The sequence below is a fragment of the Helianthus annuus genome, chromosome 15 (assembly GCF_002127325.2).
Source record: "Helianthus annuus cultivar XRQ/B chromosome 15, HanXRQr2.0-SUNRISE, whole genome shotgun sequence".
Lineage (NCBI taxonomy): Eukaryota > Viridiplantae > Streptophyta > Magnoliopsida > Asterales > Asteraceae > Helianthus > Helianthus annuus.
In genome coordinates this window covers 62,095,166-62,119,002 of record NC_035447.2, presented here as the reverse complement: position 1 = coordinate 62,119,002, position 23,837 = coordinate 62,095,166, and the positions used below count along the sequence as shown (strand labels likewise).

General features: G+C 38.4%; 2 protein-coding genes and 1 non-coding gene across 3 annotated transcripts; all 3 read right to left on the bottom strand.

The window, feature by feature from the left end:
• Window positions 1-3,471: 3,471 nt before the first annotated feature.
• LOC110911760 (putative F-box protein At1g26515) lies at window positions 3,472-4,992 on the bottom strand. The gene has a single exon (XM_022156409.2). It carries the CDS (start codon window positions 4,756-4,758, stop codon window positions 3,661-3,663), a length of 1,098 nt encoding a protein of 365 aa, XP_022012101.1. The 5' UTR covers window positions 4,759-4,992; the 3' UTR covers window positions 3,472-3,660.
• A 3,514-nt stretch (window positions 4,993-8,506) lies between these two features.
• Window positions 8,507-9,040, bottom strand: LOC110913791. The gene has a single exon (XM_022158610.1). The coding sequence runs from the start codon at window positions 9,038-9,040 to the stop codon at window positions 8,507-8,509; it is 534 nt and encodes a 177-aa protein (XP_022014302.1).
• A 1,050-nt stretch (window positions 9,041-10,090) lies between these two features.
• TRNAI-AAU lies at window positions 10,091-10,164 on the bottom strand. Its single transcript has one exon. It is a non-coding gene; the product is annotated as a tRNA-Ile (tRNA).
• Window positions 10,165-23,837: the final 13,673 nt, after the last annotated feature.

The following is a 23,837-nucleotide window of genomic DNA, read 5'->3' as shown; positions in this document are numbered from 1 at the left end:
CGAAATGAAGGTGCGAGGTGATTCTGGCGAAGTCGACTTCATCCTCGATGTTGCAGGTTCTCCGGCGAATTCTTCATGTTCTGGCAAGTCAGTCGATCAGAACCACAACCAAAACAAAACCCAAATTGGTTCAACCCGAACCGGACTGCACCATTCATAACTCAGATCTTGACCCGAACTTCGAACCCATCCGGAGCCAAACCTGAAACCGGACCCGCTGACTCCCGACCAGAACCCGAGACTAGTGTTGAACAGAACCGAGACTCGAGCTCACAAAACCCATTAGTTCTCGAACAAATCGGAGAAGAATCAGGGACCGCCGCTGCCGCCGCCGCCTCTACTGCCGCCGTGTGCCGCCGCCGTGAGATGCGGCTCTCTCTCTTCTCCCTCGATTCTCTATAATTCGTCGACGTGCCACCACTAGACGATGGTGGTGGTCGTTGCGGTGTGCCTGTCGGAGTTAACTCTGATCGCCGGAGTTCGAGAGGCAAGATGGAGAGATGGTTAGGATTTGCTGGTATGATCTTGTGTGTTGGCAGTGGAGCACAGGATGTTAAAGAGGGAGGGAGAGTTAAGAGAGAGAAGGAGGTTAAAAAGAGAGAGAGAGAGTTATGAGAGAGAGAGAGGATATAATTTATTTTTTTAATTCTTTTTTGTTTTAGGTATTTTAGATATTTTAAATTCATTGGTAAAATTACCAATATACCCTCATGTGGGATACCCTTGGTCTGATTTAACCATGAAAAATAACAGAGTTAGGGCTAAAGGACATAATGTGTAAGGGTTTGCAAACATCGAGTATGTTTTCTGAGCTTATTAAAGATAAAGGACATACTTTGTAATAAATGACATATATAAAGGACGAACTTTGTAATTTACTCTTTCTTTTATGAAAAGAATATATCATGCCTTGGTCTTAATTATATATTTATTATATTTGATAATATATGATTGTAAAATTGTATCACATACCTGACCCATTATTTGTTGGGTATGTCAGCGGGTATTGGGGATACCTACGTCGTACTTTTCCTTTGAATATTATTTATTTTGGCATATGAGATGTTACTTCCCTTCTCAATTGTATCAGTATTTTATTACATTTATTGATAATACATTCATTTTACATGGATATAGTTGTTGCCTAGCCTTAGATTTATTTGAAAAGCATTACAGAAAACATTTTCAATCTCGCGACTATCAAACATTTGTAGTGTGATGATGTACGGCCTGACCCAAGGTTAGGGTTGCCTTGTGTAATAAATAACCGTCATCTCTAGCTATAAACTCACTCACTCAAGCATTTATTTGAATGTGTCCGTCAACATATATATAAAGCACGACTTATTTCCAAGGGCTTTCATCAAACCAACCACCATTGTGTTGGTTATCCCGGTTGCTTTTTACCGAGGATAGGATATTATATATGTAGATTGATGTCAATATGGTTTCATTCGTGGAGAGCTACCTCATGAGACTTTTGTATATGTCACAACTAGCTTTGTTGGCCCTCATCATGTTTGCTGGCTTAAAAGACCATATGTAGTTTTACCAATATTCGAGTGTTCCTATGGATGACCCACGACTCTAAGGATGCACTGTTGATGCGTTTCAGTATCTTGTCTTGACTCGTCTAGAGATCTCTTATGCTGTCAGTAGGTTTCTTACTTCCTTAGGAGACCTACTGACCATCACTGGATTGTTGTCAAGCTTCGGTATCTTTGAAGTATTATGTCTCGCTGGTTTACCATGAAGATATTAGCCTTACAATTCATGCTTATGTATATATTGTGTGTTTGTTGGTTCAAATGTATCAGTTGGAGCTCTAAAACAACAACACACCGTGATGTGACAATATTAGAGCTACTTATCTGGTCATCAATCTCATGTGTCGTTAGTGTACGAAATATCTTGAGATTGACTTTAATTTCATTAGCATATGGTAGAGGTGTACAAAAAAACCGGACCCGGTAAAAACCCGGAACCGGTATTTTCTATACCCGAAACCGGAACCGTCCCTACTCGTAGGGTATAGATAAGGTATGCATTTTGATCTCAATACCTGTAACCGGAACCGATTATACCCGGCTATACCCGATACATGATTCTAATATCTTTCTTTAAAATTTATGTTAGTACATTTATTTTAATTTTCTTACATTATACAATGCATATTTAGTAATAAAAACGCAATAGAGTATTAAAAAATACGAAAAAATATAGAACTAAAAAACTCGGAAACAGGGTAGAAAAAAAACCCGAAAATAGGGTATTTTAATACCCGGTTTCTTAAGAACCGGAACCGAACCCTACCCACGTATGGTTTTTTGGTCAAATAACCGGAAACGGTTATACAATTACCGGTTCCAACACTTAAAACGTGAAACTGAAACCGGTTCCATCGCAAACGACTTTATAAATCTAAACGGCCATCTTCACTCACTCCCACCAAGAACATTGTTTTCAGGCTACCGAAAATGATGATGGCTTGGTTCACAAAAGTGCGCCTAGGCGCAAGGCGCACTTTGAGGCGGTCCGCGCATTTTGCTACACAAGGCGCGAGTTGTACACCAAGCACAGCCGAGGTGCGCTTTTTCACTAAAAAGCTGCCTGAGGCGCGCGCCTCTTATACATGGCGAGTTTTTGTGGATCAAAATGTAGTACATACAGCTTTTTAATTTAGGTTGTATATGTATGTATTTTATAAACTAACTCATATATAAAGGATATTTATAGCTAAATTTCAGGCAGGAGATCCTAAAACCCTATGAGGTATATGAAAAGATTATATAAGATACTTGCACCTCGAGTACGAAAAACAGTGCACTTTTGTGCCTTGCGCTTCGGTTTTAGACCTTGTTTCCTCGGAGCGCTTCTCGGATTTTCAAACGAAGGATGGCGACATAAGTACTACACGCAGAACAACAACAAAATTCACCAACATTACTTGGCTGATTTCTCGAGAGCTGCCTTCTCTGGTGTCCTGAAAAATCTTGGTCAAATTGTAAAATTAACGACGTTAATTCATACTCCGTTAGTTTGGAAGGTATGAGCTGCACTTTACGTTAATTCATACTCCGTTAGTTTGGAAGGTATGAGCTGCACTTTGACTTTTAAGGTCAACCTTGTCACATTTCAATTTAAAACTTAATATTTCTTTCAAAGTCTACCGATTGTCCGATTCGATTTCACCTAATCGGACCAGAAAATCGGCAGGCGGTCCAAATCGGTGCAAAACAGTCCCTTGGCTCATGTTAACCCGAGTTCCCGACCCGATCCATAGATCCATTAACTAATACGTTTATGTCTAAATTTTTCAGTACTTGATTGGTTATGTTTATGTTTAAAGTATACTATGTGAACTTTGAAGTACTATATTCATATCGATGTGTGTATATATTATATTATAAAAAGTTCAGATCGATCAATCGCTGCTAGTCAGTACCCCTATGCGCGATTAGTGCCTAATAATTTTTTAAACACTGATTCCTTTTGTTGAAGATACGACAATAGCATTCCTATATATACAAACTCATATAAGTTTTTAAACACCTGTTAATATCCGGTTGACTTCAAAAAGTCAAAGATCAATAAACAAAAACAAATAGAAAAACATCCATAACCTGCTTGCATGCTTCATAAACCGTAATAACGGGCTGATCAAAGCAGAAGTAGCGTTTCCATGTAGGAACACACATAATATGAAGATTTTCTTCCAATAATCCCAACATTACGGATTGATTTAGAGTAGGGTTCATAAGCAGCAAGTCCTCTAACGGCGCCAAGATAAGGTTCTAATTCAACTAAAGGTTCACCTGTTCTCCTAAATCCCCTTACATCAACTATAAATACGTCTAACAAGTGATTACTAATAGTTAAGAGCTTTTTAAACGATTTTAAAACACCGTCCTCCATCATCCATACATGGTAGACTACTTGATCACCCTTTAGACCTTCTTCAATCACAGCAACCGACTCCTTTAGCTTATACAAGGTCAACCATACACAAGGGGTTACACTCTCCGGGAGGTTTACTTCTCCAAATTCTTCACTTGTCATATCAAACGACACAATCGAATGACAACACGTACCTGCACCAGTCACGGAATCATTACCAAGCCAATAAAGACACCCATCTATATCTACCTGATTCCCATGAATGTAAATCGAATTACTACGAGGGAGAATGCTGCTATATGGACTTCTCCAAGACTTCGTGCTTAACGTAAACACTTCAACTTTCCAAGGGTTTGTGCTAACCGGACTTGCTGGATCTCTCCACCAGTTTCTATTATCAATCTTGACAATCTTAGGGTCAGTCGTTCCGCGACAAAACCCAAATCCTTGAACAGTTGCATAAGTTATCCCAGGAGGCATAACGACAGTAACCGCTTTCCTAATCGAAGGATTCCAAATAACAGCCTGGGCTTTAGCGAAAAAACATAACAAGCCATGAGAGCTGCCAATTTTAATAACATTAACATGAATATCATCAACCAATGGTGGAAGAGTAACGGAAACTCTCTGTGTGGGGAAACTATCATCATCAACAATCGAAAGGTGTTGTTGCTCATTGTTAACTAAATCCTTATAACTTACAAGCAGATGTTGTTGTTGGCTGCTATAATGTGTAATGAAATCAGAGCTTTCGATCAGAGACTTGCATGATTTGGAGATGGAGCGGAATCGAAGCAACGATTTCACAGGAAGCTTTTTCATAATTTCTGATTGGATTTCAAACGGTATGTGGTCTGACATCTTCTTGATTTTGATTAGGAATGTCTAGGGTTTATAGAGATATGGAATTTCTAGGGTTTACATATTCTTTTAGCAAGTTATACGCATATCACTGGATTTGGAGTTAGAACAAAATGGGTCCTGGGTGGCTTGAGTCCAATTAACAAAGTTATTCGAGTTAGATCTGCTTCGTTTGACATCGAGAGATTTGGTCCGTTCAAGGAAAAAAAGAACAAAAATGGGCTAGGGTCGAGTTTTGATTTTCAATATTCTTTTCACTTTTATCATCTTTTCGATTGAGGTCGGCCATTGCCGCTTGGTGTAATCCCGAGTTAACTTAACGAGGGAAAAGAAAAGAAAGTAAAGTGAGAAAGGAAAGGATAAGAAAAGAAAAAAAATGTCTTTCTCAGCATTTCCTCCCAAATCGGAAGGAAAGAAAAACTAAAGAATTTAGTCTAGTTTTCATTTCATTTCCTTTCTCTTCCTTCCTTAAATGAAACTCGAGAACACGACATGTTTATTTTCCTTTTTTTTTTCCTTCCTTAAATGAAACTTTGGAACAAAAATATTTTTACTTTCCTTTTGTTTCTTTTCCTTTCCTTCAATTAGTAAACTCTAGAACACAATGTAAAGGAAATAGAAAGAAAAGATGTCTTTCCTTTGATTTCCTTCCAAATTAGAAGGAAAGAAAAACTAAAAAAATTAACATTTTCCTTCCTCAAATGAAACGCGGGAACACGAACGCCATGTTTTATTTTCATTTCTATTCCTTTTTTAAATTAAACTCTAGAACATAAAATATTTTTACTTTCTTTCTATTTACTTCCATTAGTAAACTCTGGAACACAGTTAGCGCTTCCGACCTCCTTCAGGTTCATGGTTTTCCCCGGCTCTCGGAGACAGGTTCAAAAGCCATTCAGTCGATAATTGTTTTATCTTACTAGGTTATTTGGAAGGCTCGTAACGGTCAGATTTTCAATGGTAAGAAGACGGTGAGTGGCATTTTTGGTGAAGTCAAAGCTCTTGGGTTCCTTTGGCTAAAGTCTCGGGCAAATATTGATGGATTAGATGAATGTAGTTGAGGTAAATTTGTTTTCTTGTAATGTTGTTTTGTTCCTTTATTGTTGGTTGTAGTTGTTTTTTGGTCATCAAGCTTCTTGCTAGTTGGCCGGTTCTAATGAAATGCCGCTTTTAAAAAAAAGTTATACGCATTCAAATAACATATTATAAGGCACAAAGTAAGCTACCCATCAACAAATGACAACGAAAGACTAGAGATCACTTCAATGAAGCATAAGTTGAATAACTTTCTCCTGTTGTTGCTGGAATGTAGCGTCGTTAGAATAATACAGAACACCCAGGCAACCTGGTCTTGCATGTGTCGGCCTGATTCTAGTCTATCTCGGGCCTGCTTCCCATTCTGATTCAAGAGGAGCTATAGAGTCATGTCTTTGGGGAGCCTTGAGTACGGTGGTGATGTTGCTAGCCCAATTTTAAAATTATAGAGTACACCTTGACACATTGATTTTTTAGTTACCGAGCTCAACATAATTGCCTTCCCTCATGACAATGATACTAGCCTAATTCTAATGCAGGCCAACGCTAAATCCAATTCAACCAAGCCGTTGAATATCGTCTTTAGTACATTCTGCGCCTAAACTTCTATCCTGGAGCAACATGTCAAACTAACCATAATTATCACTAATTCAAGTAGGTCAACTGTTGTAGTTCCATCTTTAACTGTTGTGTGTGTTACCTGAGCATAATTATTACCCACCCAGAAACAAGAACTCACACCCTCAAAAGGACCACACGAAATGAGATGCTATACGACAAGCATATCAAACCATTTTTTTTTAAATACCAATGGTTTCCCCAAACTCACACCAAGATACACACAAAGGTCAACTATCACCTGAACTGCTTTGACATCCACCTAGAAAAAGAGAACTCACACACCTGATAGGACCACACGAAACGAGGTACTATACCGCAAGGAAGTACCTAAGTAGAAGAAACAACGGGACGACTTGGGAAAAAGTTTATGGGGTCGGGTTGCGGATTCGTTGGGATAGCAAGCGCATCCGAAGACGCAAAGGTGGTCGTAGGACGGGTGTTGCTGGTATAAAGCGGTACATGGGGTTGAGTGGTGAAGGGTTTTAGTGGGAAGAATGTTATGAAGGTAGCAAGCTGTGTGGATAGCCTCGACCCAGAATTTGGATGGCAGAGAGGCATGAAGGAGAAGAGATAGCATAATGTCGTTAAGGCGACATATCATGCGTTCAGATTTTCCGTTCTGTTGGGAGGTGTGAGGGCAGGAGAATTGGAATTGCATCCCGTGGGTGTTGGCAAATTCCAAAAAACGGTGGTTATTGAATTCCCTCCCATGTCACATTGAAATTGTTGGATGTTTAATTTAAATTGTGTTTTGACAAAAGCATAAAAATTTGAGAATTTAGTAAAGGTTTCAGATTTAAACTTTAAAGGGTAAACCCAGGCATATTGAGTGAAGTCATCAATGAGCACCATGTAATATTTATAACCCGAGGTGCTAAGGACAGGATATGTCCACAAATCACAATGCACAATAGAAAAGGGCATAGTAGTAACAGAAATATAATCAACAAAAGGAAGTCTTTTATGTTTAGATAACTGGCACGCATGACAAACAAAAGACGAATCTAGTTTATTACAAAGAAAATGTTTAGAACTGAAAAAATCCATAACATGGCGACCCGGGTGGCCGAGGCGAGCATGCCAAGACTGAGGAGAGGGTAAGGAAACAAGAGCCATTGCCAGTGAGTTCTTGGTGAAGGAATAGAGACCGCTTGAGCTATTGTGGCGGCTCAGGTGCGTGCCATCCTTATAATCCTTCACAGAAAAACCAAATGGATCAAATTCAACAGAAACATTATTGTCAATGGTGAATTGACGGACGGAAATAAGGTTTTTAATAAAATTGGGATTGTAAAGGACATTTTTTAAGTAAAAGGTTTTGGAAGGTGTTTGAAGGGTGGTGTGACCGGATCCAATAACGGGAAGACGATGGCCATTACCTACTAATACAGACTTTATGTGAGAATACGGGGAAATAGTAGAGAGAGTACCTTGATCGATTGTGACATGAGACGTCGCTCCAGTGTCCATATCCCAATTCTCATCAGCCGCAGAGTTCACGACAATTGTCTGAAATGCCTGGGCGATTTGAGATGGGTCCAAAGCATCCAAGTCAGTGAAGTGAGCGTGGGCCTGCTGACCGTTGGGCTGAGAAGTGGGTGATGACTGCTGGGCCGATGGCTGCTGACCGCAGGAGGTGGAGTGGGCCCGTATGGTTGCCAAGGTTGGGTCCAGGCGGATGTAGTTGGATAGGGGCATGGGGGCGGAGCCCAGTAAGGTGGGGGAGCCCAATATGGGTATGGAGGGGGAGGTGCAGATCCATAGAAGCGCGACTGGTGGGTGTTGTTGGGCTGAGATGAAGTGTTACGGGAGGCTGAGCCCCGGCCACGACCTCGGTTCCGGGGCTGGTTTGACCGGGACCGATAGTCACGGTTGGGTTGGGTGTGGAGTCACGAGTGGGCGGAAGGTTATTGGTGGGTGGTGGATTTGGTGTTTTGGCAGCATCAACAACAGTATTTCCATCCAAAAGATTGCGGGCTTGGCGTCTCTTTTGATCTCCAAGAAGCATCTCACATGCCTCCTCCCAGGCCGGAAGAGACTAGTGAATAAGGGACCCCATAGTATCAAACTCTGTCGGCAAACCACAGACCATCTACAGGACAAGCCGCTTGTCATCAATAGGAACGTCAAGAAGATCATTAAGCTGGTCGGCGAGTTCGCGTAGACGCTGAAAATACGCCTCCAATGAAGGTTGGGACTTGAGAGTAATATTAGCGAACTCGTGCTCAAGAGCAGCGATACGAGCGCCCTTGTTGTTGTGAAATATGTTCTGAATCCGGATCCAAGCTTGACGAGCCGTGGATTCAGCAGTGAGAACGCGTCCAAGTAAATCATCCGAAATAGATCCGTAGATCCACTGAAGCACAATTGAATCAATTTCCTGCCATGAAGCATACGTAGGATCTTTTTCTCCGGGTGACGGCGTGCCGTCAATGTGAGCAAGAACCCGATAGCCGCGAGCATGAAGCTGAAAGAGGCGAACCCAGGAGGTGTATGAAACTTTTACACCATCAAGAACTCGAACCTTTTGCTGAATGTTGGTAACCGAATAAACGGGATGGAGAGGAGGTGGGGTTGGCTTCGAGGGTGTGGCAGGAGTTGTCGGAGTTGTCTCGTTGTCTGACATGGTAGCGAAGGACAGAGAGACAAGGGGAAAAAAACAGACGAGGGTGGGTGGCCCGACCGTGGTCGGAGAATAAAATAGGGCGGCTAGGGTATAGAGCGTCTGCGCTCTGATACCATGAAAGTTTATGAATTGATGATCTCTCTCATTAACATTGAGGGGTATAAATAGTACAGAGATACAAGAATTATAAGGAAACTATACAGCCTATTTACTAGGAGATTAATGCAAATTATATACAGAAATATGGTCTGAATATATCTCCTAATTGTATGCTTGCTAACAGTTTCTAGTGAGCAAAAACCTATTGTCCATATGATGACATGTTCCAATTTGTAGCCACGACTTTACAAGGCACACATGTTAGTATTAAACTTAATTATGTTTTATTTTGATTAGTATTATTGTTTAGACTTTCAGTTTATAGTGTGTATTAGAGGTGATTAAAGTTGGATACGGGTAGAACCCGTGTTGTGAACGGTTTTTGCCTCCAAAACCAACCATCCATAACTACCTTTCAAACCGCCAAAAATTTGAAGTATATATTACTGATATTATTTACTGACAAAACCATCAAAAGATTAATCCACTTTACTTGGATTAATCCATCGTTAGCTCCCATCTCCTACAACATGATGAAATCATAATAATGATGAAGTTATTTGTTCATAAATTTTAAATTTTAATATGGTTTTAGTTTTATTAATTTTATTTTGAGTTACATCATCCATATTCACGCAAGACACAACCGACCTATCATTTTACGGTTTTTATAATATGGTTTTAGTTCTTTTATTTTTTTTTTAATATTTCTTATTGTACTCTTTACAAAAGGACCCTGATTTTAGATTATGTTTCAAACCACAAAATATTGAACCGGCCCTTCTTTAGACAATTAGAAGGAAATTTTCTTCAAATTATTACCGTTCATGGCTTCATGCGTATAGACTAGACTTGGCTTCATTTAAACGGGGGATGGGTTGTGTCATTTAATTTAATACATAAACAAAGGGGCAAGTACGAAATATAGCCAAAATTAAAATAAAATAGTTGTGGCCCATGCAGGTCTCGAACCTGCGACCTTCGCGTTATTAGCACGACGCTCTAACCAACTGAGCTAATAGGCCTTCATGTTCTGTGTTGTTTCAAACACGTATTAATTTGTTTAGAAACTAGCAGTGATGCATGTATTTTTTTCAACACTTTGAGGTCAAGAAAGTCAAAGATACAGCTAAAGCCGTCGGTCGATTTTGGTAAACTAAAGTCATGTGAGTTAAGCGACTTCTATTATAATCAACAAAATAGCCTCTGTAGCCATTTAATATAAATATAATATAAGAAAAACAAAGTGTTTATTCTATTTTATTTACCGTATATGATAATATATGTATGGGTACCGTTTACAACACATAAAAACTGTAACAAGAATACATAAAAATCAGTGCGTTTAGATGTTTAATGCACACTTGATACAGAACCAATTAATCAATTATAAATGAAGAATTACGAGAATGACATAAGCACACAATGTTGATTAGATATAATGCAAAGTAAAAAAGTGAATGTGGTAAGTGGTTACGTACATAGTCGTCTTACGTATAGCATTTAAAAATTTTATAATATAAATTAGTACTATTTCTTTGTATTAGATGTTGTACCTTATGTATTTTTGAGTGTTTTGTGCATTAGTGATTGTGCTCTTTATTTTGATGGGTTGTACCCACTTTTGGGTTTAAAAAAAGTTGTACACTATTTATATATATGGAGGATGATGCCTCCACCTCTTATTTAAGTTTTGATTATTTTAGTGAATTGAGTATTCATTTATCATTGGTTGTATGCTGATGATATATGTTCAAAATTATTGGTTATAACAGATCACAATCCATCAAGTGGGCATGTTGATCGTTTGCGGGTTGCGAGTTAGACTTGGCAGATGCTGATTGAGCAGGTGATGTCCAAGGAGTGCCCTAACCCGATTGGGTAGGACACCGTGTCCGTAAAGTCCACACAGGGTGTTCCACCACTTCGGCTAAGATGGGTGGTTGGGCCATTGGGCTCGTGGTCATTGTCAAGAAGTTTAGTCGCAACCCATACCACTATTAAGGGTTTCTAGGCTTCTAGTTTAATACAATTAATAAGTATAAATGTGTATACATTTTTAACTTTCTAGTTTAATTAAATTATGTATTCGACACGTGTATATAACAATGTGTAAGACAAGGAACTCTCTCTGATTGATTAGAGAGATTTGATATCATTATATACTTGATTACAATTACAAGGAGAAATATATGTACAGTCATAACAATTATTGACTACATAATAATTACAAAATATTCACAATTGACTAAGAGGAGAAATCGTAGGAGTGATGAATGGTGATGATGATATTATCTGTTATCCCCCTGCAAGCGAAACGACGGTGGTTGAACCCGTAGTAAGTCTCGGAAATGCTCAAAAAGAGGTCGTGGCAGACTTTTTGTAAGAATTTCCGCGAGTTGAAGCTTGGTAGGAACAAACTTGGTGTGTAATTTACCGGACATAACCAGTTCTTGAACAAAGTGATAATCTAAGTCGATGTGCTTGGCACGTTTGTGAGAAATCAGATTCTGGCTCATGAATAATGCACTCTTGTTGTCGCATAAAAGAGTCGGCCGTGTCGGAGGAAGAGCATGAAGTTCCTGCAAAAGGTGAGTAATCCAAACGATTTCGGCTGCTGCATTTGCCATTGCCCGGTACTCAGATTCACAACTCGATCTTGCCACTGTTGGTAGTTTCTTAGCACTCTAGGAGACTAAGTTACCGCCCAAAAAAATTGAGTAACCGTAAGTGGATCTCCGTGTTTCAATACAACGAGCCCAATCTGCATCCGAGTAACCTAAGATGGAAGGAGTTGTAGGACGTGTAAAAACCAACCTGTGAGAGATTGTTCCCTTGACATAGCGTAGTATCCGCTTAACCAATTGGAAGTGTTTTTTAGTGGGTGAATGTAGGTGTTGGCAAGCTTGATTGACCGCATAAGATAAGTCGGGTCGAGTGATGGTTAAGTATTGAAGAGCGCCAACAAGGGAGCGATAGAGAGTGGGATCGGAATATGGGGTGCCATCTTTTGTGAATGTGTCGGATGTGGAGAGAGGAGTGGGGACAGGTTTGGCGTCGGTTAAGCCGGCGCGAGTGAGAATGCCATTTGCATATTTAGTTTGAGTGAGAAAAAAACCTTTGGTATCATATACGACTTCAAGGCCAAGAAAGTAGTTTAGTGAACCAAGATCCTTTATTGCGAATTCCTGATGTAGACATAGTGAAAGTGTTGATTAAGGAGGATTTGTTGCCTGTGAGGATAAGGTCGTCTACGTACACTAGAAGGTACGTGATGGAATCACCTTTATGATAGATAAAAAGTGAAGCATCGGCCCGACTACATTTGAAACCGTAAGATAAAAGGAAGGAGCTAAGGCGTTGAAACCAAGCTCTTGGAGCCTGTTTGAGGCCGTAGAGAGCCTTATTCAGTTTGCAAACATGGTGTGGAAGGTTGGGGTCTACAAACCGGGAGGTTGTTCCGTATAGACGGTTTCAGAAAGTACCCCGTTGAGGAATGCATTGTTCACATCGATTTGGTGTAGGGACCAATTATTGATAACCACTAATGAGAGAACAATGCGAATAGTAGATGCTTTTACCACAGGACTAAAAGTATGATTGAAATCGAGACCAGGGATTTGCGTAAGCCGACCAGTCTTGCTTTATGACGATCAAGATAGCCATCAGAATGATATTTAGTTCGAAACACCCACTTAGAGCCGACAACGTTTGTAGATGAAGGACGTGGCACAAGAGTCTATGTTTGATTTCGATAAAGTGCTTTAAGTTCATCTTGCATAGCATTCATCCAATGTGGATGTTTTGATGCACTTTTGTAGCCCTTTGGAACAGTATTGGTGAGGAGGGCCGCATGTAGACAAGAGTGTTGGGTTTTTCACATGTTTATCAAAGTGATTTCATTCATATGAAATAAAAACGCAGCGGAAAATATCATTTAAAACAAGTTACTTACAAGATATAAAACCCATTTTATATGTAAAACCCAATCCCGGTTCCATATACGAACATGCATGCTATCAAAAATTAAAACACAACCATAGAGTGTTTAGAATACTACCTTCTAAGGAGTAATGGATATGAAGAAGATGATGCTTCTTGAACGGTTGCCTTCAAGTGTAGAAGACCTCAAGCTTGTATACCCCAAGCCTTCCAACAAACGCCTTATGTTTAGCTAGGATTTCTACACTTATGAACTCGCTAAAATTCCATCAAGATTAACCACCATGGCCGAAAATTTAGGAGCCATTTTCTAGAGTTCTTGCACTTGAATATTAAACTTGAAAAACCTTCATGGATGCCACACCTTGGTCGATTTTTAGAGAGCTTTTCTCTAGTGTTTTTCAAGTTCATCCAAGTCTTCTAATCCATTTTGTCATACAAAATGGTTATATAAAATGAGAGAATATTGACACCCATTTTGACCAATCAAGAGCCATCTAGACATGCATAATGCATGTATTCCTATTGGACCAAAATTGCTTGGGAAGACCACCCAATCATATTCCATCTAACTTGTAAGATATGCATGTAATGTGATTGGACCATGCTTGGTCTTGGGAAGATAAGGGGGCGGCCCACCTTTTAATTTTAAAAAGAAAATTCAAATTTCTTTTATAAAATAATTTAAGTCTTGATTTATTTTATAACTTTTATAAAATTATAACATCATATGTTATAAGACTTCTACAACTTTTATTATGTTATTTAACCCATTAAATAACAAAATAAAATATTCTCTCAAAATAAATTATCCATATAATTTATTAGTTTGTCAAGTGCAATTATTTAGAAAACCAATTTCTAGATATTTTAAGTGTTAATATTTATTTGTTTGATCATATCACAAATAAATATTCTAAGTGTTTGTCTAGCTTGTATTTGGGTATGACTCGACTTGGATCATAACGTACTAGTTACATCAATTTAATATGTGTCTTGGGCATACAGAGTCCAACAATCTCCCACTTGCACAAGATACATAGAAAATTGATGCAAGTAGTAAAGACCACCTAACTATAGTTTACTACCCCTAATACGTATGACTATATGTCCCATTCATTTACATCATCCACTTCAAGTCCCTTACTTGAACATGATTTAGGTGAATCTATCATTTATCCTTTCGTTACAGATGTCATGTCAAATCCAGAGACATAGAATGATCACTCTCTGTTGATTTAACTTTAGCAGGCCTTAGACATCTTACTCTCAACGAATAAGAGGAACAAATCCCATCTTGACTACATACGTCTCTCACAATCACCTTGTACCACACCTAAGCTTAGCCTTGTGTACTGCTATATTACTGACAGCGAAGAAATAAGTCAAGGTATAATATTTGGTGAATATCAAGACCCAATATGTATCTCAGGTCAGAGGATACTATGATATTCTCCTTTACTCAAATTTACTTATGATCAATCACCAATGATTCCATGTAGTAGGATTTGAGAGCGAGTCAGTCCAATATTTGTATCCCACAAATATCTATGAACCTTGGCAGCAACACTTTGCTCTATATTCATACCTAATGAACATCCACCAATCCAAGTTCATAATAGTCTTACATTCATATTTGTTCCCACAAGTATGATCGACTACGGACATTTAGAATAAGCAACTTATTCACGGATTTAAACATGCTAAAATGGAACATAACTCAACATACTATAAAGAGTTATAATAACAATTATTCCAATATCCAAATACAAAATAGATCAAATCCAATCACTAGAATATCGAAGTCCTAAGGCACAAGTATGACCCTTCATACTTTGCCCGTTCAAGGAGCTTCGTGAGTGGATCCGCAATATTTTGATCAGTGTGAACTTTGCGAATACATATCCTTCCCTTTTTCAACTTCATCCCTTATGTAGTTGAAACTCCACTCAATGTTGCGAATACATATCCTTCCCTTTTTCAACTTCATCCCTTATGTAGTTGAAACTCCACTCAATGTGCCTAGTCTTTCGATGTACACGAGGTTCCTTGATTTAAGCAATCGCACCTTCGTTATCACAAAGATCTCTAGGGGTCCTGAATGGTAGGGACTACCCCTAGATTGGAAATAATTCAAGTGGAAACTTCATATGAATTATCTCAATGAATGAAGCGGCGATGTATTCTGATTCTGTAGTGGACAATGCTACCCTGATTGTGATCGAGAACCATCTCGATCAGTTTGGAAACTCGTATCCATGTAACCCTTTACAACGAATTCCGACACTCGTATCCCTGTAATCTTTTACAACGAGTTCTTCTTCACCAGATCCATATATTATATCCTTAGTCCTTCTAAGGTATTGCAATATATTTTTAACAGTCACCCAATGACCATTACTCACTGGTATCTACTCATCATGCTTAAAGCGCATGACATGTCCGGTTTTGTGCATATCATTGCATACAAAATGAATCCTATAGCAAACGCATATGAGATTCCTTTCATTCTTTCTTGCTCATCCTTTGAGCATGGACATTGAAACCTTTCAATATTGTCCTCTCTTGAATAGGTACCAAACCTTTCTTAGAGTTCTCCATCTTGAACCTTTTCAAGACTTTGTCAATGTATGCACTTTAGTTTAAACCTATCAAGCACCTTGATCTATCCTTATAGATCTTTATTCACAAAATATAGGCGACTTCACCAAGATCCTTTATGGAAAAACAATTTCCAAGCCAAGTTTTTGCACCTACCATGGTTAGAATGTCATTTCCAAATAGTAGAATGTCATCGACATACAATACTAAGAAAGTAATAATGCTCCCACTAGCCTTCTTATACACACAAGCTTCATCGCCGTTCTTGATGAATCCATATTCCCTAATCTCTTCATCAAAACGGTGATTACAACTTCTAGATGCTTATTTCAATCTATAGATTGATTTCTTTAACTTGCATACTTTGTTAGGATGTTTTGGATCGACAAAACCTTCAGGCTGAACTATATAGACATCTTCTTCAAGATATTTATTAAGGAAAGCCGTTTTGACATCCATTTGCCAAATCTCATAATCATATTATGCAGCTATGGCAAATAATATCCTTATTGACTTTAGCATCGCCACAGGCGAAAAGGTCTCATCATAATCAACCCTTTGAGTTTGAGTGAAACCTTTTGCTACAAGTCTCGTTTTACAAGTATCCAAGTTACCATGCATATCCGTTTTCTTCCTGAAAACCCACTTACTTCCAACTACTTTGGTGTTAAGAGGTAGCACAACCAATTCCCATACTTGGTTGTCATACATGGATTGCATCTCTACGTTTATGGCTTCAAGCCATTTGTCATAATTGACATTGCATCATGGTATGTGGTTGGTTCACCCGAATCTTCCACGTAGCATCCATCCATGAAAAATCCATATCTTTCAGGTGGACTACTAATTCTACCAGATATGCGAACGTTTTGTGTGTATTGATCAACCACTTGATCATTTTCAACAACCTCTTGTTGAATGCTAGTTTCAACCAAACGTGTATCGGCTTGTAGTTCTTGATCCTCATCAAGTTCCATTGTTCTACTAATTCCTTCCACGAGGAAATTAGCTTCCAAGAACTCGGCCTTTTGAGCAACAAATACCTTTTGCTCTGTTGGATCATAGAATTAATATCCTATACCATCTTTAGGATATCCTACAAAGATACACTTAGTGGATCGTACTTCTAATTTGTTTGGGGTGTATTGCTTCACTACCCATACCTTTAAATATGATAATGATGGAGCCCTTCCATGCCATATTTCAAAAGGTGTCTTATCCACTTTCTTGGTTTGGGCCATACTTAATATACGGACCGCGGAGAGCAAAGCGTAACCTCAAAATGATAGAGATAATGTGCTCCTAGCCATCATATATCGAACCATATCCAAATGGAGTTCGATTCCTCCTCTATCGGAACGAAGAACTTTGATTGAGTTGATTTAGCACTTTACCTTTTGAAGATTTTGTACGTTTCAAAACTTCATCTTTGTGTCAAGTACACATAACCATAACTACTATAGTCGTTGGTAAAAGGTAATGAAGTATCTTTCACCATTCCTAGTCATTGGCTTAAAAGGATCACATACATTCGAATGTATGATACCTAATAAATCTTTTGCCCTTTCCCACTAAGGGATTACTTGGTCATTTTACCTTGTAAACAAGATTTGCATGTTTCAAATGAACCAACTTCATTTGTTTCCAAAAGACCGTTCTTTCAAAGTGTTTGTATGCGACTTTTGTTTATATGACCAAGGCGACAATGCCAAAGATAGGTCTCAATCAAATCCATTTTGAGTTTCTTGGTGATTGCTTGGTACATTTAACTATCAAATGGTATATTATCATGAACCAATTCATAAATACCATTTGAAGGCATAGGTTTAAAGAAAAACATGTCATTCATCAATATAAATGTCATTATTTACAAACTTTAAATCAAAACCATATTGTCTTATAAGGGAAACTTGAATAATGTTCCTAGTCAAACTAAGAGCATACATTAACATGTTTAAAACAATTTCCAAACCATTTGGAAGTTTTAAAACACAGTCTCATTGGGCTTCAACTTGAACTGTCGCTCCATTGCCCAAGAGCAGACTAGTGTCTCCCTTCTTGTAATGTTTGTTTCTTTTGAACTCTTGCAACAAGTTACAAACTTGAGTTCCACACCCTGTATCTAATACACATGTGTTAGAAGAAATAACATTAAGGCCAATATGTATCATTAAGATTGTACCTGAGGTTTGCCCTGCATCCCTCTTAGTTTTCAACTCTTTGAGATAGGTTGGATAATTCCTTTTCAAATACCCTATCTCACCATACTCAAAGCATGGATCGTTCGTGGCAACCTTTGCCTTCTTTTCTTTTGATTTCGGTGGTTTCGCTTTAGTCTTTCTTTTCTTTTCCCTTTGAATTGCCCGTTACCATTTGCAACATTTGCTTTGGTGTCGGGGTGATGCCCTTTCTTGTTGCCACCCTCATTGATCGTTAGAATGGATAAAGCCCTTTTACCCCTATTGAGCCTTTCGAGGCGATCAATGTGGCTTTTCATCTTCAAGACATAAGATGAGACCGATTGGGTTTCCTCTATTCGACATGCATGGAGCGCTCGAACCGTTTCGAAGCGTTCTACCCTTAGGAACATTTCCTACAATTAGGTAATCATGTCGTATGCTCATGATGTTCAAAATCCCTTTGAATCTCGGGAATCACAATTCCTAACATGAGGCAAGAGGCTTGCGTAGTATCCTCGATCTACTTAATCCAATCGTCATAGGCATCCTCATCATCCATGTGAGGTTCATTGGGAATAGGATCGTTCAACACATAGGATAGCTTCTCTTACTTGAGAACGATTCTTAAGTTTTGATATCAATCCATAAAGTGTTTTGATTGAGGTGATCCTTTTCAATGATTGTTTTTGGTGATAGGTTACGGACGGTTTGGGTAATATTGTTAGCGGCCATCTACAAAATTTAACAAGGTTCAATTTTAGTATTTTCGATCTTATTACATTTTAATCATTAATACCCTTTTATGTCTCATAGACAATTAATATTAAAATCTAGAATCCAACGTTACATTTAAATATCGGTTAGGTGACATTTATCCCTTTATTTAAATTAACAATGTAGTCAACGTTTGACAATTGCAACCCTTTGCAACTTCTAGCCATATTGGATCGGTTAAACATCTTTATGTTTAGTTGGCATGTTTAATCCCATCAACACCTTTTGTTCGCCATGCTTCGGTGACCCTAAGTTCATGGTTCCCAAATCAAGTCGTCCAACTTACACACACGTGTGAGTTTATACACATAAGTGGTTAGGTGACCTTTATCCCACAAACATGGTAAACCCACCTCGGATATACAAGTTCCCTCAAATATGGTTAGGTGACCTTTATCCCACAATAAGAATTCCCAAGTGATTCGAGTGTTGTATAAAAGGATGGTGTTTGACTTGTTTTATAAAAGGGATTTTGAGGTTTTCAAAATTCTAGTTTGAAAACTTTATGTACCATACATTTGCATGCATTCAAATCCTTGATACTTTTGTGAAAACAAATTTTCAAGGTTCTTTTTAATAAAATTATTATAAAAAAATCATCAATTTTAATAAAACCATTTATTCATCACTTTAATGATTTTGTTAAGAACCAATTTTAAGCTTGTTGTTGATTATTAGTTTGTTAAGCATGTATATCGACATATCATCCAAACAACAAAAGTAAGCAACCACACAAGCATAACATACAAAACAATAGGTGCATAACCATAGCCAACTATTTTTTACCACACTTGTTAGCCGAAACAAGTGTGCCAAAAGGTCCTTCCTAAGGGGTGAATATTGACACGAATAATGTGTCGTTGAACTCCCACTTGATCCCGCATCCAAATGCTTCAGGTCTTCTTATTGTGTTGTGATTTCTCCACTTTATTTGAGCTTCCAAATGTCTTTTATATTCAGCTCCAAACTCCTTTAGACTTCAAAAATGTGTTTTGGTTATCGGGCTAAAATCCCGTTAAGAACTATGAAGTCCTTAGGCCCAAAATTAGCCAAAACCAAAACCGCATTTTTTTTTGTGTGCATCTTCTTTTACAAAAAAATATCCTAATACATTTTTTCTAGTAAAAATAAAATGCACCTAATCTATTTACTTACATACCTAATGAAAATAAATAAATTACATATTTTTACAAATGGAAGAACAAAAATAATAATTATTACAACCTTTGAAATAATTAAATACAAATCACAACCACAAATTATTCAACATATTCACATAAGGTCATGGCTAGGTTATGTACACCAAAAATATATATATCCAAATATATAAAATTCAAGAAGCAAAATGGTTCCCTTTTACAACCCACAATTTTTCGATCAAGAATGAAAAACCAAAAAATGTGGGTTTTTGTCCAAACAAAATAATCATCCAAATGAAATAAATTTTCAAGATTCATTTATGCATGTAAGAATATAACCTTGAAAAACAAAGGGATAACCATGGTGAAAATTTCGGCCATAGGGTTTTACCCAAACCCGAAACCTGAAAATTTCATATCCTATGAAGCATGTACTCATATAAGCGGCTCTTGATGCCATTCTTGGGTTTTTCACATGTTTATCAAAGTGATTTCATTCATATGAAATAAACACGCAGCGGAAAATATCATTTAAAACATGTTACTTACAAGATATAAAACCCATTTTATATGTAAAATCCAATCCCGGATCCATATACGAACATGCATGCTATCAAAAATTAAAACACAACCATAGAGTGTTTAGAATACTACCTTCCAAGGAGTAATGGATATGAAGAAGATGATGCTTCTTGAACGGTTGCCTTCAAGTGTAGAAGACCTCAAACTTGTATACCCCAAGCCTTCCAACAAACGCCTTATGTTTAGCTAGGATTTCTACACTTATGAACTCGCTAAAATTCCATCAAGATCAACCACCATGGCCGAAAATTTAGGAGCCATTTTCTAGAGTTCAAAGGAGTGGTATTGGTTAAGGTCGTGTTTGGTATGGAAGAATTGTCGGATGAGGTGGAAGGATGGCTGGTGTTGAGTGAGGCCGTGGGTGATAACGGGTGGGTGTCGAGAGTGGTGGAAGTGGTGTTTGAATGGGGAGAAGAATCACCTTTGCACAAGGTACAAGGTAAAATATGAATGGATGTTTCTGTAGGAGTTGGAGAGGTATGGCATTGCGGAGGAGAAAAAGAGGCGGGTTCGTGAAAGGTGGAAAGGAAAAGATTGGCTAAGATGGTGTAGGACGAGTCTCGCACAAATGGAAAGCAAGTTTCATCAAATCGAGCATGCCGGGTCACATACATGTGTGATGATGCAGGATCAAAGCATTTATATCCTTTGTATTGCGAGGCATAACCTAAGAAAATACAAGGGATACTTCATGGTGCAAGTTTATGAGGTGCATAGTCACGTAGGTATGAATAGACACAACACCCGAACACGGAAATTTGTATAATTAGGTGTTATGGAGAAGAGCATTTTGAAAGGAGATTTTTGGCTTAAGACCTTGGTGGGCAAGCGATTGATGATGTATGTGGCCGAACTAAAGGCGTCGACCTAATGAGTGATTGGAACATTAGCATGAAAAAGCATGGCTAGGCCCGTCTCGACAATGTGACGGTGTTTTCTTTCGGCACGTCCGTTTTGAGGGGCAGTATAGGGACTTGAAAAACAAACGGTGAAAGGTGCCATTTTCATCAAAGATTTTTCGCACAAAGTTATTAGTAAATTTTGTACTGCCATCACTTTGAAAAACCTTTATTTTGTGTGAAAGTTGAGTTTGGACTAGACGCAAAAAGGTTTGAAGGATTGTATAAAATTCTGTTTTGTTTTTAAGAGGATACATCCATGTGAATCTAGAGTAATCATCAACAAACACAACATAATATTTATAACCGCCTTTGCTAATGATTGGTGAGGGTCCCCATAAATCACAATGAACAAGATCTAAGGGGTGAGATGCACGTTTGTCATTTGTGTCAAAAGGTAATTTGTGAGCTTTAGCAAGTTGACATGGAGAACAAATATTGGGCTTAGGTAAAATGGGTGTAAATGACAAATGACCAAGTTTTTATAAAACAGAAATAATATCAAATGCAACATGACCCAAACGATTGTGCCACAATTCAAATGAGGCTTTATTAGACGCACTAGAAGCAAAAAAGGCAAAAGACTTGTCCCGAAGCACATAAAGACCGTTTCACACCGACCTTTAGCAAGAGGTTGGCTTGTTTTCCGGTCCCGTATCACAAAAAATGAATTAGAGAATAAAACGTCAACGGGATAATCATTTGTCAACTTGCTAATGGAGAGGAGATTTCGAGTTACGGATGTAACAACCAAAACATCATTTAATTTAACGTGTTTATTGACTTCGACACGTCCTTTATGAGTTATTGGTAAGTAGTGTCCATTACCAAAAGCAACGGATGATGTGCATGTGTAAGGAGAAAAGGAGTTTAGGTTACCGGTGTCATTAGTCATGTGAACGTCGGCCCCGGTGTCGGTTGTCCGGTCGGGACTATCTGCATCCGAAACATGACATTGAGCGTGGAAGGCGCATGCAAGTCCGTCATTTTCTGAAGCCGAGGCCACAAAGGTGGAGAGTTTTGGACATTTGTTCGCATAATGTCAGTTAGTGCGACATAACTGACAATGGGGTGGCCTACGGGTTCCTTTGGAGGAGGTGGATTGATTGTTCCCACGGTTGTAAGTACCGGATCCAGAGGATCCAGATTTGGACCGATTGGTGAATGAGCCGGATGAACGATGGTGGTTATGGTGAGCAACAAAAGCAACAGAAGGAGGATTAGGCGGCTGGAGTGTATGCAGAAACTGTTCTTGACTTTCTGCTTTGGTGAGCAGTTCGCGAAAGGCAAGAGAGTCACGAGCAATGCGAATAGCGGTGGACCAGCTTTCAAAAGTGGAGCCGAGACCACAGAGGAACCAGGGGGTTTTGTCTGTGTCACTTACAGGATGCCCAATTGCTGATAGCTGATCACATATGGCTTTGAATTTGCGACCGTATTCAACAACAGTAGAAGATCCTTTGGTTAACTGACGAAGATTGTCACGGAGTAAATGCATCCGTTCTAAGGAAGTGTTACCGAATGTTGCCTGGAGGGCTGTCCAGATTTCACGAGCGGTTGAGAGACCGAGTATCTCGGCAACGGCTTCTTCGGTGAGAGAGGAGTTAAGGATAAGAACGGCTTGTTGATCATTAACAAACCAGGTCGAGTAGGCGGGATTAGGTTGATCTTTGGAATCAACGGTAACGGTTTTCGGAGGTGGGGAGATGGAACCATCGATATATCCGATCAATTCCTGATTAGCAAGGAGGGGTAAGATTTGGTTATGCCAATAGAGATTGTTGGTAGAAGAAAGCTGGAGAGTGAGAATGTGGAGGATGGTTGCCATCGGTAGTTTGGTTCTAGTGGTATTGGTGGAAGATGTGGTTGACATGGTTGGGCAAAGAGAAGAGAAGCAGACAGGAGAGGATTGATGAAGATGATTAGGCTGATACCATGTAAGTCAAGGAACTCTCTCTAATTGATTAGAGAGATTTGATATCATTATATAGTTGATTACAAAGCTAATTACAAGGAGAAATATATGCACAGTCATAACAATTATTGACCACATAATAATTACAAAATATTCACAATTGACTAAGAGGAGAAATCGTAGGAGTGATGAATGGTGATGATGATATTATCTGTTACAATGTATAACAAATGTTAAACCTAATATAAAATTATTCGGCAACGTTTATATCTATACAAGAGTAAGGTATATCCTACATTCTCTTCAGAAAGTTTGTATATGATCACTTTAGGTGTGAAGTTTTTTGGATTATAGTTTTTGCCGTAAATCCTTCTAAAAAAATTAAAACTCTTTATTTAATCACTTGACAAATCACTATAATAAATTACTATATTTATATAGTAAATTTACAATTCATGTAATTACTATAAGTTCAGCAATTTTGGTAGGAAGACAATGAGACATGTTTTAGTCGAGTATTGATACTCTCGCCTTTATTCTCAATTCTAAAACCGTGTTTTATACTTGTCAAGTATCAACTATAGATATTAGGTGTATCTATTAGTTTGTGAATATTACTCGTTGCGATTTCTAAACACATATATGCTTGTTACTATTATTTATATA

What these genes read in the sequence shown, in the direction of transcription:
- LOC110911760 (XM_022156409.2), bottom strand. Translation starts at nt 4,758, where the DNA reads ATGTCAGACCACATACCGTTTGAAATCCAATCAGAAATTATGAAAAAG.
- LOC110913791 (XM_022158610.1), bottom strand. Translation starts at nt 9,040, where the DNA reads ATGTCAGACAACGAGACAACTCCGACAACTCCTGCCACACCCTCGAAG.